At 44.7% G+C, this 21,045-nt stretch overlaps 1 protein-coding gene across 7 annotated transcripts; it reads right to left on the bottom strand.

The window, feature by feature from the left end:
• Window positions 1-51: 51 nt before the first annotated feature.
• On the bottom strand, window positions 52-18,804 carry magl (MAX dimerization protein MGA-like). 7 transcript variants are annotated; one of them, XM_061812134.1, is made up of 20 exons: window positions 16,408-16,571; window positions 15,162-16,198; window positions 14,465-14,879; window positions 12,991-13,090; window positions 12,801-12,911; window positions 12,607-12,714; window positions 11,682-11,783; window positions 11,294-11,600; window positions 10,175-10,340; window positions 9,879-10,074; window positions 9,611-9,747; window positions 9,367-9,529; window positions 9,064-9,269; window positions 8,095-8,244; window positions 7,397-7,697; window positions 6,520-6,962; window positions 5,088-5,333; window positions 4,768-4,879; window positions 4,219-4,677; window positions 52-92 (listed from the first exon to the last, which is right to left on the bottom strand). In XM_061812134.1, the coding sequence occupies exons 1-20, from the start codon at window positions 16,501-16,503 to the stop codon at window positions 67-69; spliced, it is 4,881 nt and encodes a 1,626-aa protein (XP_061668118.1). In that variant the 5' UTR covers window positions 16,504-16,571; the 3' UTR covers window positions 52-66. The 7 variants fall into 7 exon arrangements, with proteins under 7 accessions (XP_061668118.1, XP_061668122.1, XP_061668121.1 ...); XM_061812138.1 differs by lacking the exons at window positions 52-92; window positions 16,408-16,571 and adding exons at window positions 96-235; window positions 18,459-18,804; XM_061812137.1 differs by lacking the exons at window positions 52-92; window positions 16,408-16,571 and adding exons at window positions 96-235; window positions 18,463-18,804.
• Between the last annotated feature and the right edge of the window lie 2,241 nt (window positions 18,805-21,045).

Genomic DNA, 21,045 nt, shown 5'->3' with positions numbered 1-21,045 from the left:
TTTGCCTTCAAGTCACCTCGAAAGAATCAGTCCGACAGTTCCTTCCCGGGCTGTACCGAAGGAGCCTCACGCAAAGTGGGACAGCAAACCTGCTGGCGGGACATGTGGAGGCTTAATCTCCTAAAGGGGGGTTTAGCCCGAGGCCCGCCTGTCGCCTGGGCCCGAGCCTCGTGATTACATCAATGGTGCCGTTTGTGCCTAATTAATTGACTTGATTGGATTAAAGGCACAGAGGCTGAAAAAGAGAGAGAGGATGTTTGTTAGGCGTTATGTTAAGGTAGAGTATACTTACTTCTTTGTTATCAATGAACAGCTCGGTAGTAGAGACTTGGTAGGGGACTTTGAAGGTGCGTCTATCACAGGAGTGTCAAACTCATTCTTGTCGCGGGCCACAATTTACTTACGGTTCCCCTCGGAGGACCGTTATGACTGTGAAACCATAAAAATCTTTCACCGCCTCGTCAAATTCACGAACTCGTTTTGGAATCGGAAATCGAGAGCAATGGGTTTGTCGACTATTTGGTAACGTACCTCAAAATAAATATCTCAAGGTTATCATTTATGATATGGAAATTTGAAATTTTGGTACAGATTTGAACAAAAATCATGAATGTTGATACATACGATTTGCCTTCGCGGGCCACATAAAATGTATGCAGCAGGGCGGATTTGGCCCCCGGGCCTGGAGTTTGACACCTGTGGTCTATCATGAAGAAACACATAGAAAGAAAAAAAAAAAAAGTCTCAGGAAGCCATTTCTACAGAAGTGTATTAATGCCACCCCCCCCCCAAAAAAAAAGGTCACGTTTCATATTATAATGTGAATATTTTAGCGTTATAACGTAGATTCGTTTCACATAATAACATAGATCACTAAATGACGCCTTACGGAAGCGTATTGCTACCGTCCACCCGAACAAGAATTGTCTTTTGGGAGGCGAGGTAATGAGGGCGGAAATCTATTTATTATTTTCTACGTTACGTGAAACGAACATGTTATGTGAAACCAACCAACGTTATGAAGTAAAACGATTCACATTCTAATGTGAAACGTAACCTTTTTTTTTTTTTTTAAGTGTGGCAGTAATACGCTTCCGTACATTTCTGAAATTACACAAGCATTTTAGCATTTTGGCCTCTTTTATGGGACAGTGTGAAACAAACTTCTGGATTTATCCAGTAATTACCACCCAAAAAAAAAAAAATCTCCAGTTGCACATTAACAAAATTTGCTGATTTATCCAAAAAATACCAAACTCCAAAAACTCACCTGAGCTTGGCAATCGACATAATGCTAAATATATTAATCAATACATATTATACACAGTCCACAGGTGCTCAATCAAACAGCGAAGTCAAGTAAGCAGAACAGTGAAAATAAAAAAGATTCCAGTTATTCACAATGAGTCCATTTAATAGGTAAGAACGGCCATTTTTGTATTGCCAAAAAGTTTGCAGCCAACTAACTCAATTCTTGTCAAAAACAAAGTGCTGCTAACAGTTGTTTGTGCCAAAGGCCAATGGAACAACAAAAATCATATTAGTAGTGTGACAAACATGGTTATCTGTCCCAATGTTGTTGTTGACAAAAAAACAAGCGAACCCAAAAAAATGCCATAAGGTCGTAGAAACCATGACACGAGCTCCATACATTCAGCAGGTCAACTAATGCTACCTGATATCGTGGTACCAAAACATTCTGATTTGAGACCAGGAAGCAAGGTCCAATATTCACAGTGGTCCGTGTACAAACGAGGGCGACGCGATTCAGTGAAATCTCAAAAGTCGGTACCTTTTCGTCAGAACCGACGTAGCCGACAAAATAAAATGAATCTCGCTTTCACCGCGAGATTAAAACGACAAAGGTTCAAGTAGATTCATGTGAGAGAGCAGTTGCGTTGTGTGACAAGCCAAAATATGAAGTGTACGAGCAATATTAAAATATGCTCAAGTGGGGGAAAAAAAAAAAACTATTAAAAAGTGAGCGATTGAGTTACTGTAATGCCCTTTCTATTTTGCATGGGTGTCTGTTTATGACAAAAGTTATGTTTCACCATCAATTCACAGTTGTTTACTCCAATATTTCCCAAGATTTCAATTTGGAAGAAAAATCATTTGAAAAAATTCCCCATCTTTATTTTTATTTTTTTGCCAGTCATGTTCTTGCCACATTTCAAAGCAACCGGGGCACAAATGTTGCGGTTTCGGTCCGTCACATTCGGCTTATTCGGAGTCCGAGTCGGAGTCCAGCTCCATCTCCAAGTCGATCCAGGACTGCCGCTTGGCGCTGGGGAAGTCCTTGCCCAGGGAGCCTCTGGTGCGTGGCCGCAACGCCCCACCGCTGCCGGCGCCCCCCGAGGAGTGTCTGAGGGTCTGGCTTTTGGGGGGCCGTCCTCGCCTGCGCCCGTTTCCCCGGCTCCTGCGGTCCCTACTCGGGGTGAACGTTTGGTCCTCGTTTGTCTTTGGTTTCCGTTTTGGAGGTCTTCCCCTCGTACGACGTGCGGAGGGCTTCCCAGTAGCTGTCGTCGGCACACCTTGGAGCCCGTTGGCGGGGCCCCTCGTTCGTCTGGGTCTGTCCTGGTCTGCGGGCCTGGCTGTTTCCGGAGATGTTTGGTCTTGGCGGACGGTCGAGCTGGCGTTGGCAGGCGGGACAGCAACGTCTGCGTCCTTCTTGGGGTTCATGAGCATGAGCGTGTATATGCCCTGGCCTTTTAAAATGATGAAAATGAACGCAACGTTGGAAATGTTCATACTTCACAGAGCAATAAAGCCCATTTTGTCACACGGGGGACGCACCACGAACGACACAAGAAACGCTCATAGTCCAAGCCTCCCCGCAAAATTTGGACACATTTAACCTTACTAAAACAGTTTACACCCAATGTAAAACTTTTTTAGCAAACAAAAAATGTACAAGAAATACAGTGGTGCCTCGATTCTCGACAACAATCCGCTCCAGAACGCCGGTTGAAAAGTGAAACGTTGGAAAACCAAAGCGCGTTTTCACATTACAATGAATGGAAAATGAAATAATGCGTTCCAAGCCTAAAATATTGGTTTTTTTTTTTTAGCTTTTCCTGATAATAAACTGGATGGTAGAAATACATATATAGTTTAAATAACTAATCATTGAAGAAATATATTTATTTTTTGCTTAAAATGTATGCTTTAGCAGTAGAGTATGCTAGGCTGGCAGTGTATTGCCGTATCTGTATCGACTCGGCCCCTAGCCTTTTTTTTTTTAACAAAAGTGCAGAATAATTTTAAACAAGCAATATATATATATATATTATATATATATATATATATATATATATATATATATATATATTTTATATTTGCACAGGAACTACATAACGTAACGGGCCTTCAAATACCGATTTTCGTTTGAAAACTGAAGCAAAAAAATCTTGAAATTTTCATTCAAAAACTGATTTGTACGAAAACAGACATTCGAAAACCGAGGTACCACTGTACTGTGCAGTATTGAAAAGTACTGTGCGTTGTGACGACCCCTAGATGGCAGTAAAGTCAGTGAGTGCTTACTGTTCAACTGAAAATGATGACGGTGGGTAACATGCGCTGATGCCACATTTCATAATGAATTTGAATGTCTATAAATAAATTATTGTGCCTTCAAAAGCCCTGTTTTGTCTTTTTTTGTTTCATGTCTTGAGATGTCACAAAGGCAAGAAAATAACAGCATCAAAGAAAATGTCCCGCTTGACGTTTCCATTTTTTTTTTTTTTAGAAACCTTTTATCTATGAACCCAACCCATGTTCTACTGATGATAACTAAAGAACTTGAATTCTTTTTTTTCTGGTGAAAGAAGAGAGTCAACTTCTTTGTGCAGTATCGCACCGAGCGGCAATTGTGCTTTGAAAACATGTTAATTCAATTTATTTGTCTATCTATTTATCAACTACTACAAACATATCACATGCTATAAATGGTGCTTTTCAAAGTGGGGGACGTGCCCCCTTTTATGATTTTTACCATGAATACTTTTCATCACTTGACACCCAGTTGTTCATGTTTTTGTTGATTCCGAAAGAATAATGTTATGTTTGCGAGTGGGGGGGGGGGGGGGGTGGTACCGCAGAAAATTTGCAACCGGGGGGTGGAATTCATTTCCAGAAAGGCAGGTGCTGGAAAGCAAAAAAAAAAAAAAAAAAAAAAAAATTGCTATAAAGAGAGATGCACTTGTGTGAACTTACCAGGTCTCATCGACGACGGGAGGATGAGCCTGCCGGTCTTCGAGCGAACCAGGGGGATGGTAAATTGTTGTGTGGGCTGCCTCACCATCATTTTGGAGGGTGGCGCTGGTGCCACTTGGCGCGTTCTTGGGCGGGGATTCAGAGGAGGTGGCGATATCGTCGGTTCGTCGTGGGACGCTTGAGGCGGACGTGACGGCGGGGCTTCAGGCTGGGGTTTTTGTACTGCGGGCAACTCCGACCGTTCTGGTGGGAGGACCGGTGGGGATGGCTTGGATGGCGGCGGTGGTGGGGCCGGGGCCGGGATCGGGACTCGGGTCGGGGGTTCGGTAGAATCATCGGTAGGTTGGTCATCGGACTGGTACCGACATGTCACGGCAGGCTCTGCGTTGGAGCCAACTTTGTCCTTTAAGCCACTGAAAACGGTGTTCAAATTGCGTTTGATCAGTTCCTCAGGCATTCCTATAAAAAAAATGAAAAAAATAATTCAGCTTTTGCTGTTTTTTTTTTTTTTTTTAAACTTTGTAATCATACATAATGTGCTGTACACACCAGACAAGCGAGACAACTTCTTCAAATGCAGTGCCTGGATCTGCATCAGCTCCTTTTTCCTCTCCCACAGCTCTTTGGCGAGCGCCCTCTGCGTCTGGATTTCTTTCAAAGCCTGAGACCCGCACACATCAAGCGGGAAAGGTGATTATAAAGCTTAAAATTCATAATCGTCAAAATGCTCCTACTCCATCGGATAACATCCATCCATTGTCAAAAAGTAAAATTAATAAACAATTCAACCCAAAGTTTTTTGGCTTTGTTGACAACATAGGCAAGTAAAAATGGCAGCAATCTCGCAATTAAACCAGGGTGCAACCTACCATTGACAGAACATGGAGCCTGGAACCGCCTTGTTCGCCCAGGACGTTCTGCAGCTCGTCAAAAAGCGTGCGGTGCTCGAAGCGACGCTGCTTCTCCATCACAGAGTGGTCCTTGCGCTTCCTCATGTCGCGGACAACCTCCGTGCTCTTCCCAGCTGTTATATTTTGGGCCAATTCCTTTAGATTCGCGATGGCCATTTCCTGTTTGGCCTGGTCGATGCTCTCAACGTCCACTAAGCCGTCCGCCTGGGTACAAATGTTTGAAAAACAAGATGGCGCACACTCATTTCATGCCACAACCTTGAAAGGAAAAAAAACAACTTTTATAGCATGTACATCCATCCATTTTCGAAGCCGCTTATCCTCACAAGAGTCACGGGGAGCGCTGGAGCCTATCCCAGCTGTCAACGGGCAGGAGGCGGGGTACACCCAGAACTGGTTGCCAGCCAAATCGCATGGCACATGGAGACAAACAGCCATACTGCATGTTTAAGGGATGTGGGAGGAAACCGGAATACCCGGAGAAAACCCACCCAGGCACAGGGAGAACATGCAAACTCCACACAGGCGGGGCCGGGATTGAACCCGGGTCCTCAGAACTGCGAGGCCAAAGCTAGAGCATGTACAGTGTAGGTTAGAAATGTCCCGTGGCCCATCCGTCTAGGAAATTTGTTTTTGATCAGTACTCATTTGGACAATTCCTTAGAAGACGTTCATCGGAGTACGAGTCTTGGAATTTGCCTTTACGTCTGCTTTAAGGAAAATTCAGGTGGTTTGGAGTAACAATGTATCCTCTAATAGGTCATGTAATACGTACTCTATCTTCACAATGTGATATTAAATCCTCTCTCATTTAATAGTGTTTTGAGAAGATTTTTTAATCAACAATTATGAATTTTCAGGGGCGCCGCCATTTTCGCGAGTCACATGACCTATATACGCTGATGTGATGTGTTACGTGGGGTTCCAAACGCTAGATTACATGAGACGCCATTATGCCGAGCGCTGATTTTGCGGATTTATTCTCGGAGTTTGTTCGTCAAAAAAATTTGTAGTTGCCGATAAAAATCTTCTTAAAACATTAATAATTAGAGAGGATTTAACATCATATTATCAAGAAAAGAGTACATATTACATGACTTAGTGGATACATTGTTACTCCAAACAACCGGAATTTTGCTTTAAAAACAAAATGTCCAAGTTCTTGTTGAATTTCAGTGGTCCTTGAGACTCTACTTGTGTGCACGCTTTAACAAGTAAGTCAGAAGTGGGGGAAAAAAAAAAAAAGGTTCTTGAGACTTTATCGTGCATCCAGTTATGACACGTTCACCCAATATTTCTACACTTCCTGAGGGAGTTTGGGTGGGTCTATGTTTAGAATAAATTTTCACCAGGACACGTGGTTGTATTAAAAGGTTTAACCGGTACTCACATCACTGTCGCGGTCCCCGCTACTATCAGCGTAGCTGGAGTAAGAATCTTCTGAAGAACTAATCAGGTGCTCGTCCTTCATCATGCTGGTTTCATTCACCGCGACCGGGACTTTCACGTCCGACGTCACCTCTTGAGGTGCATCGCTTTGTGATTCTTTCGGCGGCTGTGTTTTGGGTATCTGAAGGAGGGTGAAGCCCCCCGGCAGGCCGATGCTGGCCCGTTTCTTTTCCTTCTGGCTCGGACCGGACGGCGGGCAGATTCTGAAGGAGTAGGTGCCTTGCTGATGCAAGAAGCTGGGCGTCTTTAAGGAGGGCGACACTGTGAGGGAGACGGGCGAGCGGGGCATCCGCTGGAAGAGGTTGGCGGGGGCGACCGGGATCGGCTGCCCCAATGTTGGACTTTTGGTTTCTGTGTTCTCACTCTGCTGCTTTAGCAATTGAACTGAAGAGACCAAAAGAAAAAACAAAGATTATAAACTTCAAGACAGTATGATAATCCATGCATTTGATTTGGTTTTTTTTTTCTTTTGATTTAAATAAACTGAATCTGAATCATTTTTTGTTGTTTAAAAGTGGGCGGGGTGGGTAATGAACATTCCAATTATGGTGTATTGCCAATAAATCACTATGTAATTAATATTTTTTTTTGGGTGCTGAAAAAACATTCTGTAATTCAGAGATTTTCATGTTCAGACGTGAAAGTGGATCAAACACCCCTGTTGTGAATTTTATCATTCAGCTAAGAGAACAAAAAGTACGGAAAAAGTATTTGAACATTGAAAAGTTGGAGATGCGCATTCACATGTTTTGAGGACATCGCATTAAGTTACCTGTAAAAATTATTGCATTTTAGGTGCATAAAAAAAATGTACATACAAAACGGATAAGTCTTGAAATCAGTGCAGTTACCCGGCAACACCACCAGGGGCAGTAATGTGCCGGTCGGCTTGAAGTTTAGATGGACAGGTTTGGGGTCGACTTTGCACGCGATGGCGGCGGCGGGTTTGGCGTCGACTTTGCGTGCGGCGGGGGCGCCGGCGACTCGGTCCGCCCGGCGGACGAGGTCGGTGCGAGGCTGCAGCCTGCCCGTGGCATATGCCGCCAGCCGGTTGGCCGGGTGCAGTGAACCCATGCTGCCTAGCAACAGGTTGACGTGGTTATAGATTTTGCCGTTCACCTGTTTACGGGGAAACAAATGTACGTGAAAAAACAATAACGGGAAAAAAATCTAATAGGAATTACAGCTAAAAATTCAACTAAACCATGGTCCAAACATTTAACTCCATACAATGTGACAAAACTGGAGAAAAAAATAATCTAACAACAACCCTAACTATATATATATATATATATATATATATATATATATATATATATATGTGTGTGTGTGTGTGTGTGTGTGTGTATATATAGAAGAAAATAATTCAATAATATTTTTAGTATAAAATGGAAAATAAATAGTGAGAATCTATATGTTCTCATCAATCCATATATACATATATTTGCATTGTTTCATCCGGGGAATATTTTTTAAATCCTAATCAAATGAAAGTCACACATGATCCCAGTCCAACCTTTATGAGTTCAGAAGACTGTCTGCTAACTGGCTTGGTTCTGGCCACCATCAGTCCGGCGGGCAACACGCCACCCAGGAAGTGCTTGACTCCTATCGGGCTCGGCTCCTCCTTCCCAACGCTGACCCTTCCGGGTCGACTGATGCGTACCTGGAGGATGAATGATGTCATTTCCTGTTCTACACCACAGACGGTTCACATACACGGGTCCTTATACTTTCATAACATATAGACTTGCAACTTCCCAGATACAGTTTTTGGGTATACCAACTTAGAATATTTGATGACAGGTAGGAATTCCAAGAATCCACACATTAAAATCATAAAGGGATGAAAACAAAAACAAAGATTATTTCAGCTTACTTAGTCGGTCGTCACACTCTTTTTCATTTTTGTCTATGTCAATATTATACTGCCCTCTGTGGCCAAGAAAAAGACAGTGCTTGGATGGCAGCATATTTTTCTCCAAAACCTGTATGTACCTTTCAACATTAATGGTTCCCTCACTGATGTGTATAGTACTGATGCCACTGCCACTAACCTTCCCACCCCCATAGCATCACAGATGCTGGCTTTTGAACTTTCCGTCCATAAGAGTCCAGAAGGATTTCTTTCATCTTTGGCCCGGAGGATACGACGTGCACGATTTCCCAAACCAATTTGAAATGTGCACTCGTCAGACCACGGAACAGTTTGTTACTTTTTATCAGTCCATCTTTGATGAGTTTAGGCCCAGAGGAGCCAGTATTGTTTCTGGGGGTGGTTGATAACTTTTGCTTTGCATAGTAGAGTTTTAAGATTACAGATATAGCACCAAACTGTACTTACTGATATTGCTCAATCTCCACTAAACTACATGCAACAAAATATATACATATCAAAAATACCAAAAAATATGGGCAAACTGTCAGAAGGAATACAGAATTTAGTGCCTGCAATTTAAATCTATTGTAGACACAGAAAACTCACCCGATAGGTTAGCCTGGACCCGTTTGGTTTGTTGATAAAGATTTTGGTGATCGGGCGAATGTAATATGGTCCGATGCTGAAGGGCTCCTTCATGTTATCCTGATTCAGGTGCTTACACAAAGTCTCAAGAACCGTCTCTCGATCTGCCCCCCAGCGACATACCGACTGGATCTCGATTTGTTTTTTGACCTGCTTCACTTGGGATGCTGTGTTTTCAGGGGCAAAAACAAACAGGACTTACTGAAGGTCTGACCGGTTCTTGCCGGCATGTAGTGCGGCTCTGTGGTGCTTTTTGGGGCTCACCTGCGGGTTGATCCTGGTCCTGGTTGTCATTATTTGGCACAGGAACGTCACTGGGTTCGCTGGCGCACTGAGACGACTGCTTGCTGTTGAACGCACGCACCCGCGCGCACGTCATGAAGCTCTCCAGGTACTTGTACACCGGATCCTTATCCTCTTCCTTCATCTACAATTACACGTTATTAAAATTGAACAATTACAGGAAATATAACTTTAAAAAAAATATATATATATATATTTTTTTAACCTGTTGCTTGAGAGACGCTGGATGTGACCTGCTGGATTGTTCAGGGGGCACACTTTCGGTTTTAGCTACAAACACTGGATCTGGATCTTTATCAAAAATGTTGCGATTCCACAGTTTAAATGAACGGGGCTTGCGCTCTAACAAAGACATAAAAGATAAAATCAAAACATTAATAAATGATACAGTTTGACTCCTGCAGTGGAACACATCAGGTCACATTTGCTAATATGCTTTGACTGACACATTAAAATGGCAACCTTCCCATTACCCCCATCATTGTGTTCCCCACCATCTTGTGGCGTCTGGTTGCAGCCGCATTCAAACATGCAATCCGGCCGCTGGCAGTGGTGCCGGCTCACGGCGGGATAACGGAGGCTGACGCACACGCAGCCCAGTCGGCAGAACTCCTGGCCGCATTCCGGTTCCGCCGCCTTCTTAGTCAGATGCGGGGGGGATTCCTGACACTGGAAGGCAGCAGTCACGCCATGATTTCGAACATTTTGCAGCCAATGAGGGACATTTAGATATTGAACAAAGACAAAGGGGGTGGAGTCTATCTGGTACCTCTTCAGTCACGACAGCTAGAGAGGCTGAGACTCTCTCTGATGTCAGCTGCATTACTGAGCGAACCTGGTCGACGACATCGTCCTCCATCTCCAACAGTTTCTGCTGGACTTTGGCTGGGGTGGACGATTTGAAGGCCGCCTTGAGCCCGGAAGCCTGCACCGGTCTGACCGCAACGGGATGGGAGAAAAGACCATTACGCAAATGTTTGATCTTGTTGACTTCCAAACACACAACAGAGTCAATACGAGAGGTCACTTTGATTTAATAAATCAAGTTTAAAGATGATCATTGAACACAAAATGTCTGACTGATCCATTGCGGGTCTAATTGGTTTGGCCAAATCATCCATTCGCCTTTCCATCCATCCATTTTTTATGCTGCTTATCCTCTCGAGGGTCGCGGGGAGTGCTGGAGCCTATCCCAGCTGTCAACGGGCAGGAGGCGGGGTACCAATCGCAGGGCACATGGAAACAGACAACAGCCGCACTCACAATCACACCCAGCGGCAATTTAGAGTGTCCAATCAATGTTGCGAGTTTTTGGGATGTGGGAGGAAACCGGAGTGCCCGGAGAAAACCCAATCAGGCACGGGGAGGACATTCTAAATCCACACAGGCGGGTGAAGGATCGAACCCGGGTCCTCAAAACTGTGAGGCCAACGCTTTACCAGCTGCTCCACCGAGCCGCCCCATTCACCTTTTAACCATGCTGATGTGTGTTTCGTATAAAATAAACTGCAATCCTTTAACAATGATGAGAAAACTGTTCATAGCTTTTGCCCAAAAAAAAAAAAAATATATATATATAATAAAATTGTAGAATACTAAAATCTACCTAACAGGTTAAATGTTTCCCTTTAGGAAACTGTATAAACAATAGTTTGACTTGTTATTAGAAAAATAATCAAACAAGTGCAAGAGTAACCGTTTCAACATTCTGACATTTACAAAAAAAATACGAGAATTTAAATCTTTCGTTTTTTAGAAAGCTCCACATCAACAATTTGATTTGGTTTTTAAGAAAAGAAGGATGAAAGAAAAGTGCCTCAGTAATTGTTTAAAGACAGCATGAAATCTGCAAAAACTGCTGTCAGTAAAGCCACTAACAAATTCTTACCTGTCTGGATGAGAGGTAGAAGCGGCAGCGGTCGCATCTGTCGGAAGGTGTGGAGCCGGCGATGTCAAGGCGGCATAAAGCAGAGGGTTGAAGGCGAGGGGGCAGGTCCTGGTGCTGCTCTTGCGGTGCTTGAGGGCGCTGTCCAGCGTCTTCACGTAGCTGGCGCCCTTGGCGGGCAGCTGGTAGGACACGGCGCCATCGGGGCTGGCGGAGAAGGCGGCCGCGCGCTCACTGATCTGCTGGGCCTCGCTCTCCAGGTACTCATCCAGCATGTTGCTGCAGAAGGCCGACAGATTCTTCTGGGGGGCTGGAAACGAGAAATAAAATGAATAAAAGTTTACATTTAGAGGGCAGCGCGAGACCCAGGAGAAGATAGAAGCCACCCCACCATCGCTTGGCTGGTTGCTTTGGACAAACTTGTTCTTCCAACCCTTAATTTTGGTCACGTCACTCGTTTTTCCTGTTCGGGAGATGAAAGGCAATCCCTCACCTGCAAAGCAAACACGGCTGCGTCAGGATGTCACTTCCACAAGGTTCTGTTCACTCTCAGGTATGGTTGACGCATCAGCCTCATTGATGAGTTCCATCTATTTTTTTTTTCCTTCATATTTTTTCATTTTTCAATTAAGAGATTTGATTTTGTGGTTATTCTAGCCCCTCGAGTAACTTTTTATTCCACTAAGTAGAAAATATTGTTCCCAATTAAAAACATATATGTGAATGATTTGTTTTCTTACATCGTTGTGCATTTGGCGGCATAGTTATTTTATCTTCAGTCTGACATGTTTGATTTATTTTGGGAAAATGTATTTTTTGTAAAAAATAAATAAATCATTATAATAATATAACCAACTCTCTTTTATGTTACATATGCGCCGTGCGATTGGCTAGCAACCAGTTCAGAGTGTACCCTGTCTCCTGCCAGATGTTAGTTGGGATTGGCTCCAGCGACCCTCGTGAGGATAAGCGGCTAGGAAAATGGATGGATGGTCTAATCCATCGCAATTTAGATATATTTATATAATAAATTGTAAATGTGGGTGGCGTGGTGTTTCAGCTGGTAAAGCATTGGCCTCACAGTTCTGAGGTCCCAGGATCCATCCCGGACCCACCTGTGTGGAGTTTGCATGTTCTCCCCGTGCCTGCGTGGGTTTTCTCCGGCCACTTCCAAGCCTTTAAGTTTGACATTTCTTTTGGGGATGTTAAAAATCGCTGAACATTAAAATTGTAATTTATGAAGGCTGGTGTTCACATCAATATTTGGAGTGTAAGTGTTTTGCGGCGTGTGTTTGACCCAGGAAGAGCAGACTTACTTTCGCGGTCCTGCGTTGGCAGCTTGAGGGGTGGAAGTGGCAGGCAAACACCCAGGTAGCACAAGTCGACGGTCATGCTGACGTCCAGGGAACTCAACTTTAAGCCAACTTCGGGGGAGACAATTTCTTACAGTTTGTTCCGAATATGGGATTGGAGTTGTTTTAAGTATGAGTATGTGTGTGTGTCCACTTACCCTCCTGCAGCGCAGGGTGGATCACTTGTCTGTGCTTGGCCACTTTGAGTTCCTGTAGTAAGATGGCCTCCAGGCGAAAGATCTTCTCACTGGTCTCTTGAATGTCCTCATCTGTAATACGTCAAAAGATTACATTTCATATGTCAAACAACTTGTAGGACCTTTGTCAAACAACAGAGAGGCGTTGTACCAGTTTCCATTGGCCAAGTGGGAGTCGTTAAGGAGGAATCGGGCGACGCCAGTTGCGTCTTAGCGGCTGCCGTGGCGCGGATGTGATCCTCCAGAGCTTCCTGTGAGACAGACGAGAAGCCCGGTTTAAATGTGTACAAAAGACAACACAAACATGTGCAAACTTGGTTTACACTATTTTTGCTTCACGCCTGCACTATTTTTTCTCTTCACAATCTTGACGGCAGAATGTTCAGTTGTGCTTTTTCGCAAGTGCTCAATGGCACCGGGCATCACATATTGCTGGTGTATATTAAGTTTTGCTCTAAATTAGAAATTAAAGTGGCTTAAAAAAACTGTTCTGCACAATTGACTGGTGACATGAACAAATAGAAAAATCGCTGAACATGAGAAGGGTGTTTGTGATATAATTCTAATACCATACGCGTACTATTGTAATAATAAAGCAAATTTGTATGGCACTGTGCCAACCCCCAAAGATGAATCACGGAAAAAAAAAACAACAAGTAAAGAAAATATATATTTTAAACCCTCAATCCAAGGTGGATACAGCTTCAGAATCAGGATTCGCCCACGCTTCTACCTCTGCAGGAGCAGCAGCCGCTAACTAGCGATGGCGAGCAAATGGCCTCAAAAAGCATTGCGCTGGTTTCGAACGTCAAGTGTTAACCGCACTGGACTGTTGTGAAAGCCTTCCCGGGTTCAAGCTTTAGCCATGGTAGGAGCGATAACCGGTGAGATGTTACGAAGCGTCACGGTTAAATATGCACCTAAAAAGTTCCTTCACTGCCCCACATTTTGACATGCAGTCTTCCATTCCCATGATTAAACAGCCTTGTTTACATTCACCGTGGATACCGCATCCCAGAATGCAACACGGGTACCAAAACATAAAAGTGCCATATGAGAAAAGGCTAAGACGTTCCCGGGTAATCTGCCAGTGCACACGTTTTTGTTTCCCACATTAGTGTGCTTTCACCTATTACGATATCGTACCTGATTTTTTTTTTAACCTCACATCGATAAATAAGGCAAGCGTGACTTTGTTTGTATTTCTGCGGATTTCAGAGGAAAACTTAACTTCATTCGCAAACGGAGCGACAGAACAGATTAAATTCTTGAACGGATATTTCACTTTACATCAAAATTACACAAACAAAAGGGGGTGCTGGAGCCAATCCTATTCATCTTCAGGCGAGAGGCGGGGCTACATCTTGAACTGGTCGCCAGTCAATCGCAGGGCACATAAAATCATTTGCCACGCTCCATTATTACATTTCTAATTTGTATTTGTTGTTCCTAACAGTAAGAAATATTAACATTTTTAGGTTATATTTCTGTCAACATAATATGAATGGTGAATTTCAGCAGTTAACGCTAATTTGAATCCATTCCTACCAATCTAATGACATTGAATTGAATTTTGGTAACGACATTTTAAAAAGTAGATCCCTGCGTAGATTTCACCCGTTTACCCTGGTGTCGAATGATAAAAAAGTGAGGCCCTCGACTTCATCCACCGCAGTGATGCTCATTGAGGGCGGGCTGCGTGATGCGGGCGAGGCGGTCGGCGATTTCCATCCACCGTCGAATCTGGTCCACTGCCCCCTCCGACTGCTGCGCCGCTGCACGCTGGGCACAGAACTGATGCAGGATGTTTTCTGGCTTTCGATGTGCAGTCGCTTTTTAGGCGAGTCGCCGCCGCCGTCGTCTTCGCCGCTCGTCTTCAGCGGACATTTAGGTGTGAGCACGAGATCTTTGAGGCCTTGTCTGCCGTCCATGCGCAGGGCGATCGGTTCCTGGTTTGCGGTCGTGGTGAATGTGATGGGTTTCAGGACCAGTTTGGATTCCGGCTCGGTCGGGGGGGAAGCGGAGTCGGGGCTTGGAGGCCTGTGAGACGACAACCACAAATCAACAAATACATTCAGACTACGTCATCTCCACAATTCATATTTTTAAACAATTCGTGGAAACCTATTGTAACGCAGCAGTGAAGTCATACAGTAAATAGCGGGACCATATCCATAAATTTAAACCAATCATTGAGAAACACATATTAGTAAGCAATGATGACCTTGTGTAGTACAGTAGGTCTTTAATTCTGCTCCTCGGTGGATGTAAATGGCTACATCCGTAAAAATATTAGGATGAATGAATAACCGAAACGATTACCTTTCATCTTCGGGTTTTCTTTCCGGTCTTTCCTCAGGCGGAACCATCACGAACTGCAGGATCCCCGCAAGGCCGCTGCCCACACGCGGCACGGCCCGGTCCTCCCTGAAGCCCTTGGCGAAAGGATTGTGGTTGATCTTCAGCTGGGTGATGAGAAAATTCTGGTAGGTGGTGACCGCCATGAACTCCGTCTGCGGGAAGGTGAACGTCATGCTCTCCGGTCCGATGACCAGCGGCGGTCTGATGTCGTCGGGCAGGGGGATGACGTGGAGCTGGGGGATGTAGCGGTGCATGGAGGTGAGGACGATGTGGCCCTCTAAGTCTTGGGGGTTGTTGGTCACTTTGAGTTTGTAGAAGGAAATCATGCCGCCCATGAGGTCCGAGCCGCGGCACAGCGAATTGTGGTGAGTAAAAGCTCGCCTCGGAACCTGGGCCTGGTGCTCCGCCGGCCCCACCACCTCCCACTTGGGCGAGTTCCAGCGGTACTTGTACTTGTCTGAGGGTACGATGGAGAGTACCAGGCCGTAGCGCCGGTCCGGGTCAAGTCCGGCCAGGCGGTAGCGGCAGTACGGGAACATGCGGCGGCCCTGTTTGGTGAGGATCATCTCCGTCCCGCAACTGTGGAATTGCTTCCAGACGCGGTCGTTCTCCAGTATCACGCGAACGTTTTTGCACGTCAGCGTGTTGGGGAGCTCGGCGTTCGGGTGCGGGCGCACGAATTCTGCCACCGCCAATTTCGTGACGCCGACGGCGCACGCCGCAGAGTTGGACGCGCAGGCGACGTGCGAGCCGGCCGGGCTCGTCCCAGAGACGGTGGGCGACGCCGTGGCGGGCCTGGCCGGGCTGCCCTCGGCTGGGGAGTGGAGGGCCGTCGCTCCGTCATCCTTACTCGCCATGGAGACGGCCGAGGTGGGAGAAGGGATAGCGACGGCGGGGCCTGAGGTGGGGACGTTAGCTGGGAACCCCTCCTCATCACGCTGGTTCTCTGTGGATACAGCTCCGGAGTGTGTCGCGGGCATCACTGGATTCAATTCATTCTATACAAACAGAACATAGACATGAGAGCGGTGAAGTAAACAATCGTTCAATCGGGCCCTAGGCTAGAATTCATAATGACAAAGCTGATAGTGGAGGTGGCATATGAATTTAATTAAAAAATGTTAGCTTTTCCGCAACAGAAAACAGGGGACCCGGTTCCAAGCATCTAAACTAAGTCACCTTTGCAAATTCGGACACGTTTTCTCACCTCCATTCCATTTTGTACCACCTGTACAGGCCTCCCATTGGTGGTGTGGTCAGTAAAGGTAGCACAGCTCGGTACAAGAGTACCACCCGTTACCATTTGACAAACTGAAAGTTACGTTAATATCACATTACTATCACGCCGCCTCGAAATGAACATGATCAACCAGCTGTGAAAGTTCCTGCGCCTACAACTTGTAAAATAAATGCTACAAACTCGCTACCAAGGGGGAAAAAATAGCGAACAAGCACAGCTAATATCTGTTTGTTTGGAAATGAAAACTTGCACACAAACATTTCAAAATAATACAAGTGAGACCGTGAACGGGCAGAATTTTTGCTCACCATTATCATACTGTTGAGAATATGATAACCAGTTTAACATATATAAATCTAACACCTAATAGAATCGCTTCATATCACTGGTGTCGGTGGGGCACGATCACTCCAAAAAACAACAATTTTGTTGAGCCATTACATTGCGTCATCAAAGAGTGCTAGCCATTTTTAATTTAACCCTTTAGATTGAGCAATACTTTGTTTTGTTTTTTTAATAACATATTTACTAACCAAAAGTACCGATTTGGGAAAAATAAATGAAATCCCAATGAATATTTCAAACCGTATTGGGGAATGTGAGTTGGTTAAATGATTCCCATCAATCAAAACACACCATGCTTTTTTTGTTTTGTTTTACCTTTTGCACGAACCATGTATCTTTAACGTTGTAGGGGCATTTTTTTTAATATATATGCAAAATAACATGTGCATCACCAAGTTGAAAGTAGCTAAACAGAAAGTAAACGGGGATTGACTGTCAATGAAATGACATTACGGTGTTTTGGGATCATAGTTTGGAAGATGTTTACGGTTCCAACTTTTACTGAAGGTAATTTTAAGCATTTTAATGAGGTTTTGGTCTGTAATTAGAAAAAGAAGAAGACAATAAAAGGACGGGTAATAGATTATTCGTGAACGTGAGCCGGTTTTATCACACAGTAATAGATCACGCCCATCAAAACACTCGTGGCTAAAAACTGCAAGACGGCGCGCGTGTTGTGTTTTCAAACGCTCTCGTGGTTCTCCCCGCTTCAAACCGACACCGAGGAAAAAAGTGGACTTTTGACTTTCCCGGTGCCGGTTGGACCTCGTCGGCGCGAGCGACCAATGGCAGCTCAGCGTCCCCGCGTGGAAGACATGGCTGACACCGACGGGGCAAGGATCCCGTGCTCTTTCAACTCGGAACAAACGAGGAAAAACGCCACGGGTGTGTGCATCGCGTGGAATTTAAAAAACAACAACATTACATTCAATTAACGTTGCGTTTAGTGGGAGAAGGTTGGGGAGAAGGTGGGGGGGGGGGGTGCAGGTCCACAACGCCATAAAGCTACACACACAGAGGTGTTAATCGCTATCAAAAGGCACGTCGCCACTATGTGTCGTCGTCGTCCCCCTCCGCCGTCGGTCGCTTTCTCGCGTCCGTTGCAATGTAAATAATGTCGGAAGGGGCACGTTAAAGTCAATGGAAACGGAAGGGGGGAAGATGGAGAAAGACGGCGTAGGCAGGCCGCCACTCACCAAGTTGGGAAAGTTGCAGTTTCCTCAAATGCCTCACCTCACGGCTCCGCCAGGCCCGCCTCGTGGCCTCGATGGCGGCCGTGTTAGCCAACGTGGGCCGGTGCGGTGTCGGTGAGAGAGAGAGACAGAACACTCCTTAAAAACTGTTGCTCCGTCGAGGCAAAGTCGCAAATAATGGAGGCCGAAGGGGAGCCACGCCAAAGCCTGGCCCCACGGGCTCTTTCTCTCCTTTGCATCGATCGAGCCAGCGCGCGTGCACGCCAAGAAAGCGCATGCACGATATCACCCCCCCCCCCACCTCGACCAATAGCACGTGATCCTCGCTTCGCCATCGTGAGGGAAGCGGGAGATTGTTTCTTTCTTCCGCCTCCCGGTCCCGTCCCGACCGTTCCAAGCAACAACAACAACAAAAAAAAAACTCTACCAAGTTGTCCGCAAAATGTTCCCCGGGACTTGTTCGGCGTCGCGTTTGCTTACCTACCTGCTCGGACTCGCCAGCCACGGACACGCGCACTCACTCACACACACACAACAAACGTTGGGAAGTGGGGTTGTGACGTCACATATTGGCGCCACGGCTCCGCGGTAGCCAATGAGCGAGCTGTTTATGCCCTCACCCGAAGTCAACTATGTGGCCAAAATGTAGCCTCCGATCGTTATTTCATCAAAAATAAAAATAAAATAGCGAACAACAACGGAAATCCACTTGGTAGAGCGACTGTGCGCTGTGCAAAATGAGACTCAGTGAAGAGTCAGCGACTTTTTGCGATTTCAATGAGAAGAGAGCGGTTCGACATTGGTCGAGTGACCCGGTTGGGACAAAATGGCGGCTGCCGTTTACGGTGCCGTATTTACACTAATGTCAACGCACGAAGATCATCAAATTTATGGCACATGAACAAAAATCAAATCCTCAGATGATCTGACACAGGAACGAAAAACTAAAGCCGCCTCATTTTTGTTTTAAATTTTCAAAAGCAATGTTTGTGTGGCTTTGTTGTGATTAAAATGGCCGCACTGTGAAAATGGAACAACAGAGCATGACTCGGGGATTCACTTTAAAGCAGTTTGAAGTTTGTAAAATTCGGAATCTCATTGGTGTTTCTGGAAGAAAAGAGCTTACATGTCGTACAAAGCGTCCAAATTTGTCGTGCAGTCACGCAAGCTAGCTCAGTGCGACACATAAATTTATTCTTATCAGTCTGACAATGAGTCTGACAAGATCCCGTATAAAACAGATGGGAAACTGCAGCATGTATTAAAAAATTCAAATGAGTCCATCATTTTAAAAATTATTTAAATCAATGTTTGTGACTGTTGAAAAAAAAATCAGACAAGAAGTGTCAAGTGTCTAAACCTAGCATTTTATTGATTCCGTGTATTGTCATTAATGATACCTTTTGTATGCACTTGTGTGATGGTTAAGAACACCTGTGAAGCAATATTCTTATGATGAAAAATTTAGCTTTCGTAAAGTAAATCGTTTATAATTTTATACTTCAGACTGGATGTGTTCGAGAAGTATTTTGTGGTACATGAGCCCGTGTTGCAACAGCAATCTGAACACCTCCGATATTTAACAAAAATTGGTGGTCCATTCAGCCCTATAAAATATGAATAAAGCACACCAAAATGTTCTGTTCCAGATATGTCTAAAAAATAAATGTAAAAATATGAATTATATTTAGTATTTCAGGCAGTGGCAGTTTCTGGTATGTGTAATATGTTTAGCTGCACAAGGCAGCATCATTTCTGTGGGGGTGGTATTGCCCCCCGCCCAAAAAAAAAAAAGAAGATAGAAATGGTTTCTATTGACATGTAAATAAATTATTAGCGTTTGTGTGGGGAATTTGCGCCCCTTTGCGGAGACATTATACTGGGTCTTCAAGAATGTTGCCAATCAATACCAAAGCTAACGTCAACATTGATTAGAAACATTCTCGATGGTTATCGGTGTCAAGGAAGTATGAAATCTTTGTTCCAAGTGTAGTGGGGTGGTTGGGGCAAAATGTGGTTCGAGCAAAGGGTGTCGTTCAACCTGATATCATCAAGTTTGACGCACAAATTGAAATTCAAAGGCGTTTTCTGAGCCGCTTATCCTCACGAGGGTCGCGGGAGTGCTAGAGCGAATCCGAGTTGTCGTCGGGCAAGAGGCAAGGTACGCCCTTAACTGGTCACCGGCCAATCGCAGGGCACATGGAGACAGACAACAGTCTGACACACAATCACGCCTACGGGCAATTTAGAGTGTTCAATTAATGTTGCATATTTTTGGGATGTGTGAGCAGCATGCAAACTCGATTGATCGATTGAACCCGGGACCTCAGAACTGTGAGGCCAACGCTTTACGAGCTGATCCACCGTGCCGCCAGCTGCGCCATCATGTCACCTGAAATTCAAATAATTAAAAAAAAAAAATTATATAGTCCAGAAGACTTTTGTACGGACTGCTATTGCCTCTCAACTCCTGAACTCCAGAAGTGACAAATTTTATCATTACGACGCGCGGCCACTTTAATATTTATGAGGCAGATAAAACGAACGGCCTGTGTAACAAAAGCCCCGCAATAAACCCTCTTTGAGAGCGCCAAGCATTATAATGTACTTTTTTTGGGTGGTGGGTTGGGAAGTCAAGCCATCCACACTAGCTGCAGTCTTGACATTTATATTTAACTGGACTGCATTGCCAGTTAGGGTTAATATTGCATAACCAACGGTAGCATGAAATTTAATTCCGATGGATAAACTAAAGGGTTTTTTTTGGGGGGGGGCACATTAGACCTCGAAAATGTTGGGGAGCCTCCTGTTTAAAAATTGTTCAGGATTTTTTCAATAAAGTCTTGATAACATCTAGAAACGACCTTTTCTAGTAGGTTTTGGAAAAACAACAAGCTGTTTCTGCTCACATACTCGTATGGAGATGAACAACGTGGCTCTGAAGAACTCAAGTCCTGCTCAAAAGGCAATATTTGCAGGGTTTGAAAGTCCAGATATCTAGTCCAGTCCACTTGGAACGACCAGGTTGTTGTCTTATTGAGTCTTCAATACAAAAACACCAAAGAAA

The sequence above is a fragment of the Syngnathoides biaculeatus genome, chromosome 23 (genome assembly GCF_019802595.1).
Source record: "Syngnathoides biaculeatus isolate LvHL_M chromosome 23, ASM1980259v1, whole genome shotgun sequence".
Lineage (NCBI taxonomy): Eukaryota > Metazoa > Chordata > Actinopteri > Syngnathiformes > Syngnathidae > Syngnathoides > Syngnathoides biaculeatus.
The sequence above is the reverse complement of the archived record's forward strand: the minus strand, read 5'-3'. Positions and strand labels throughout refer to the sequence as shown.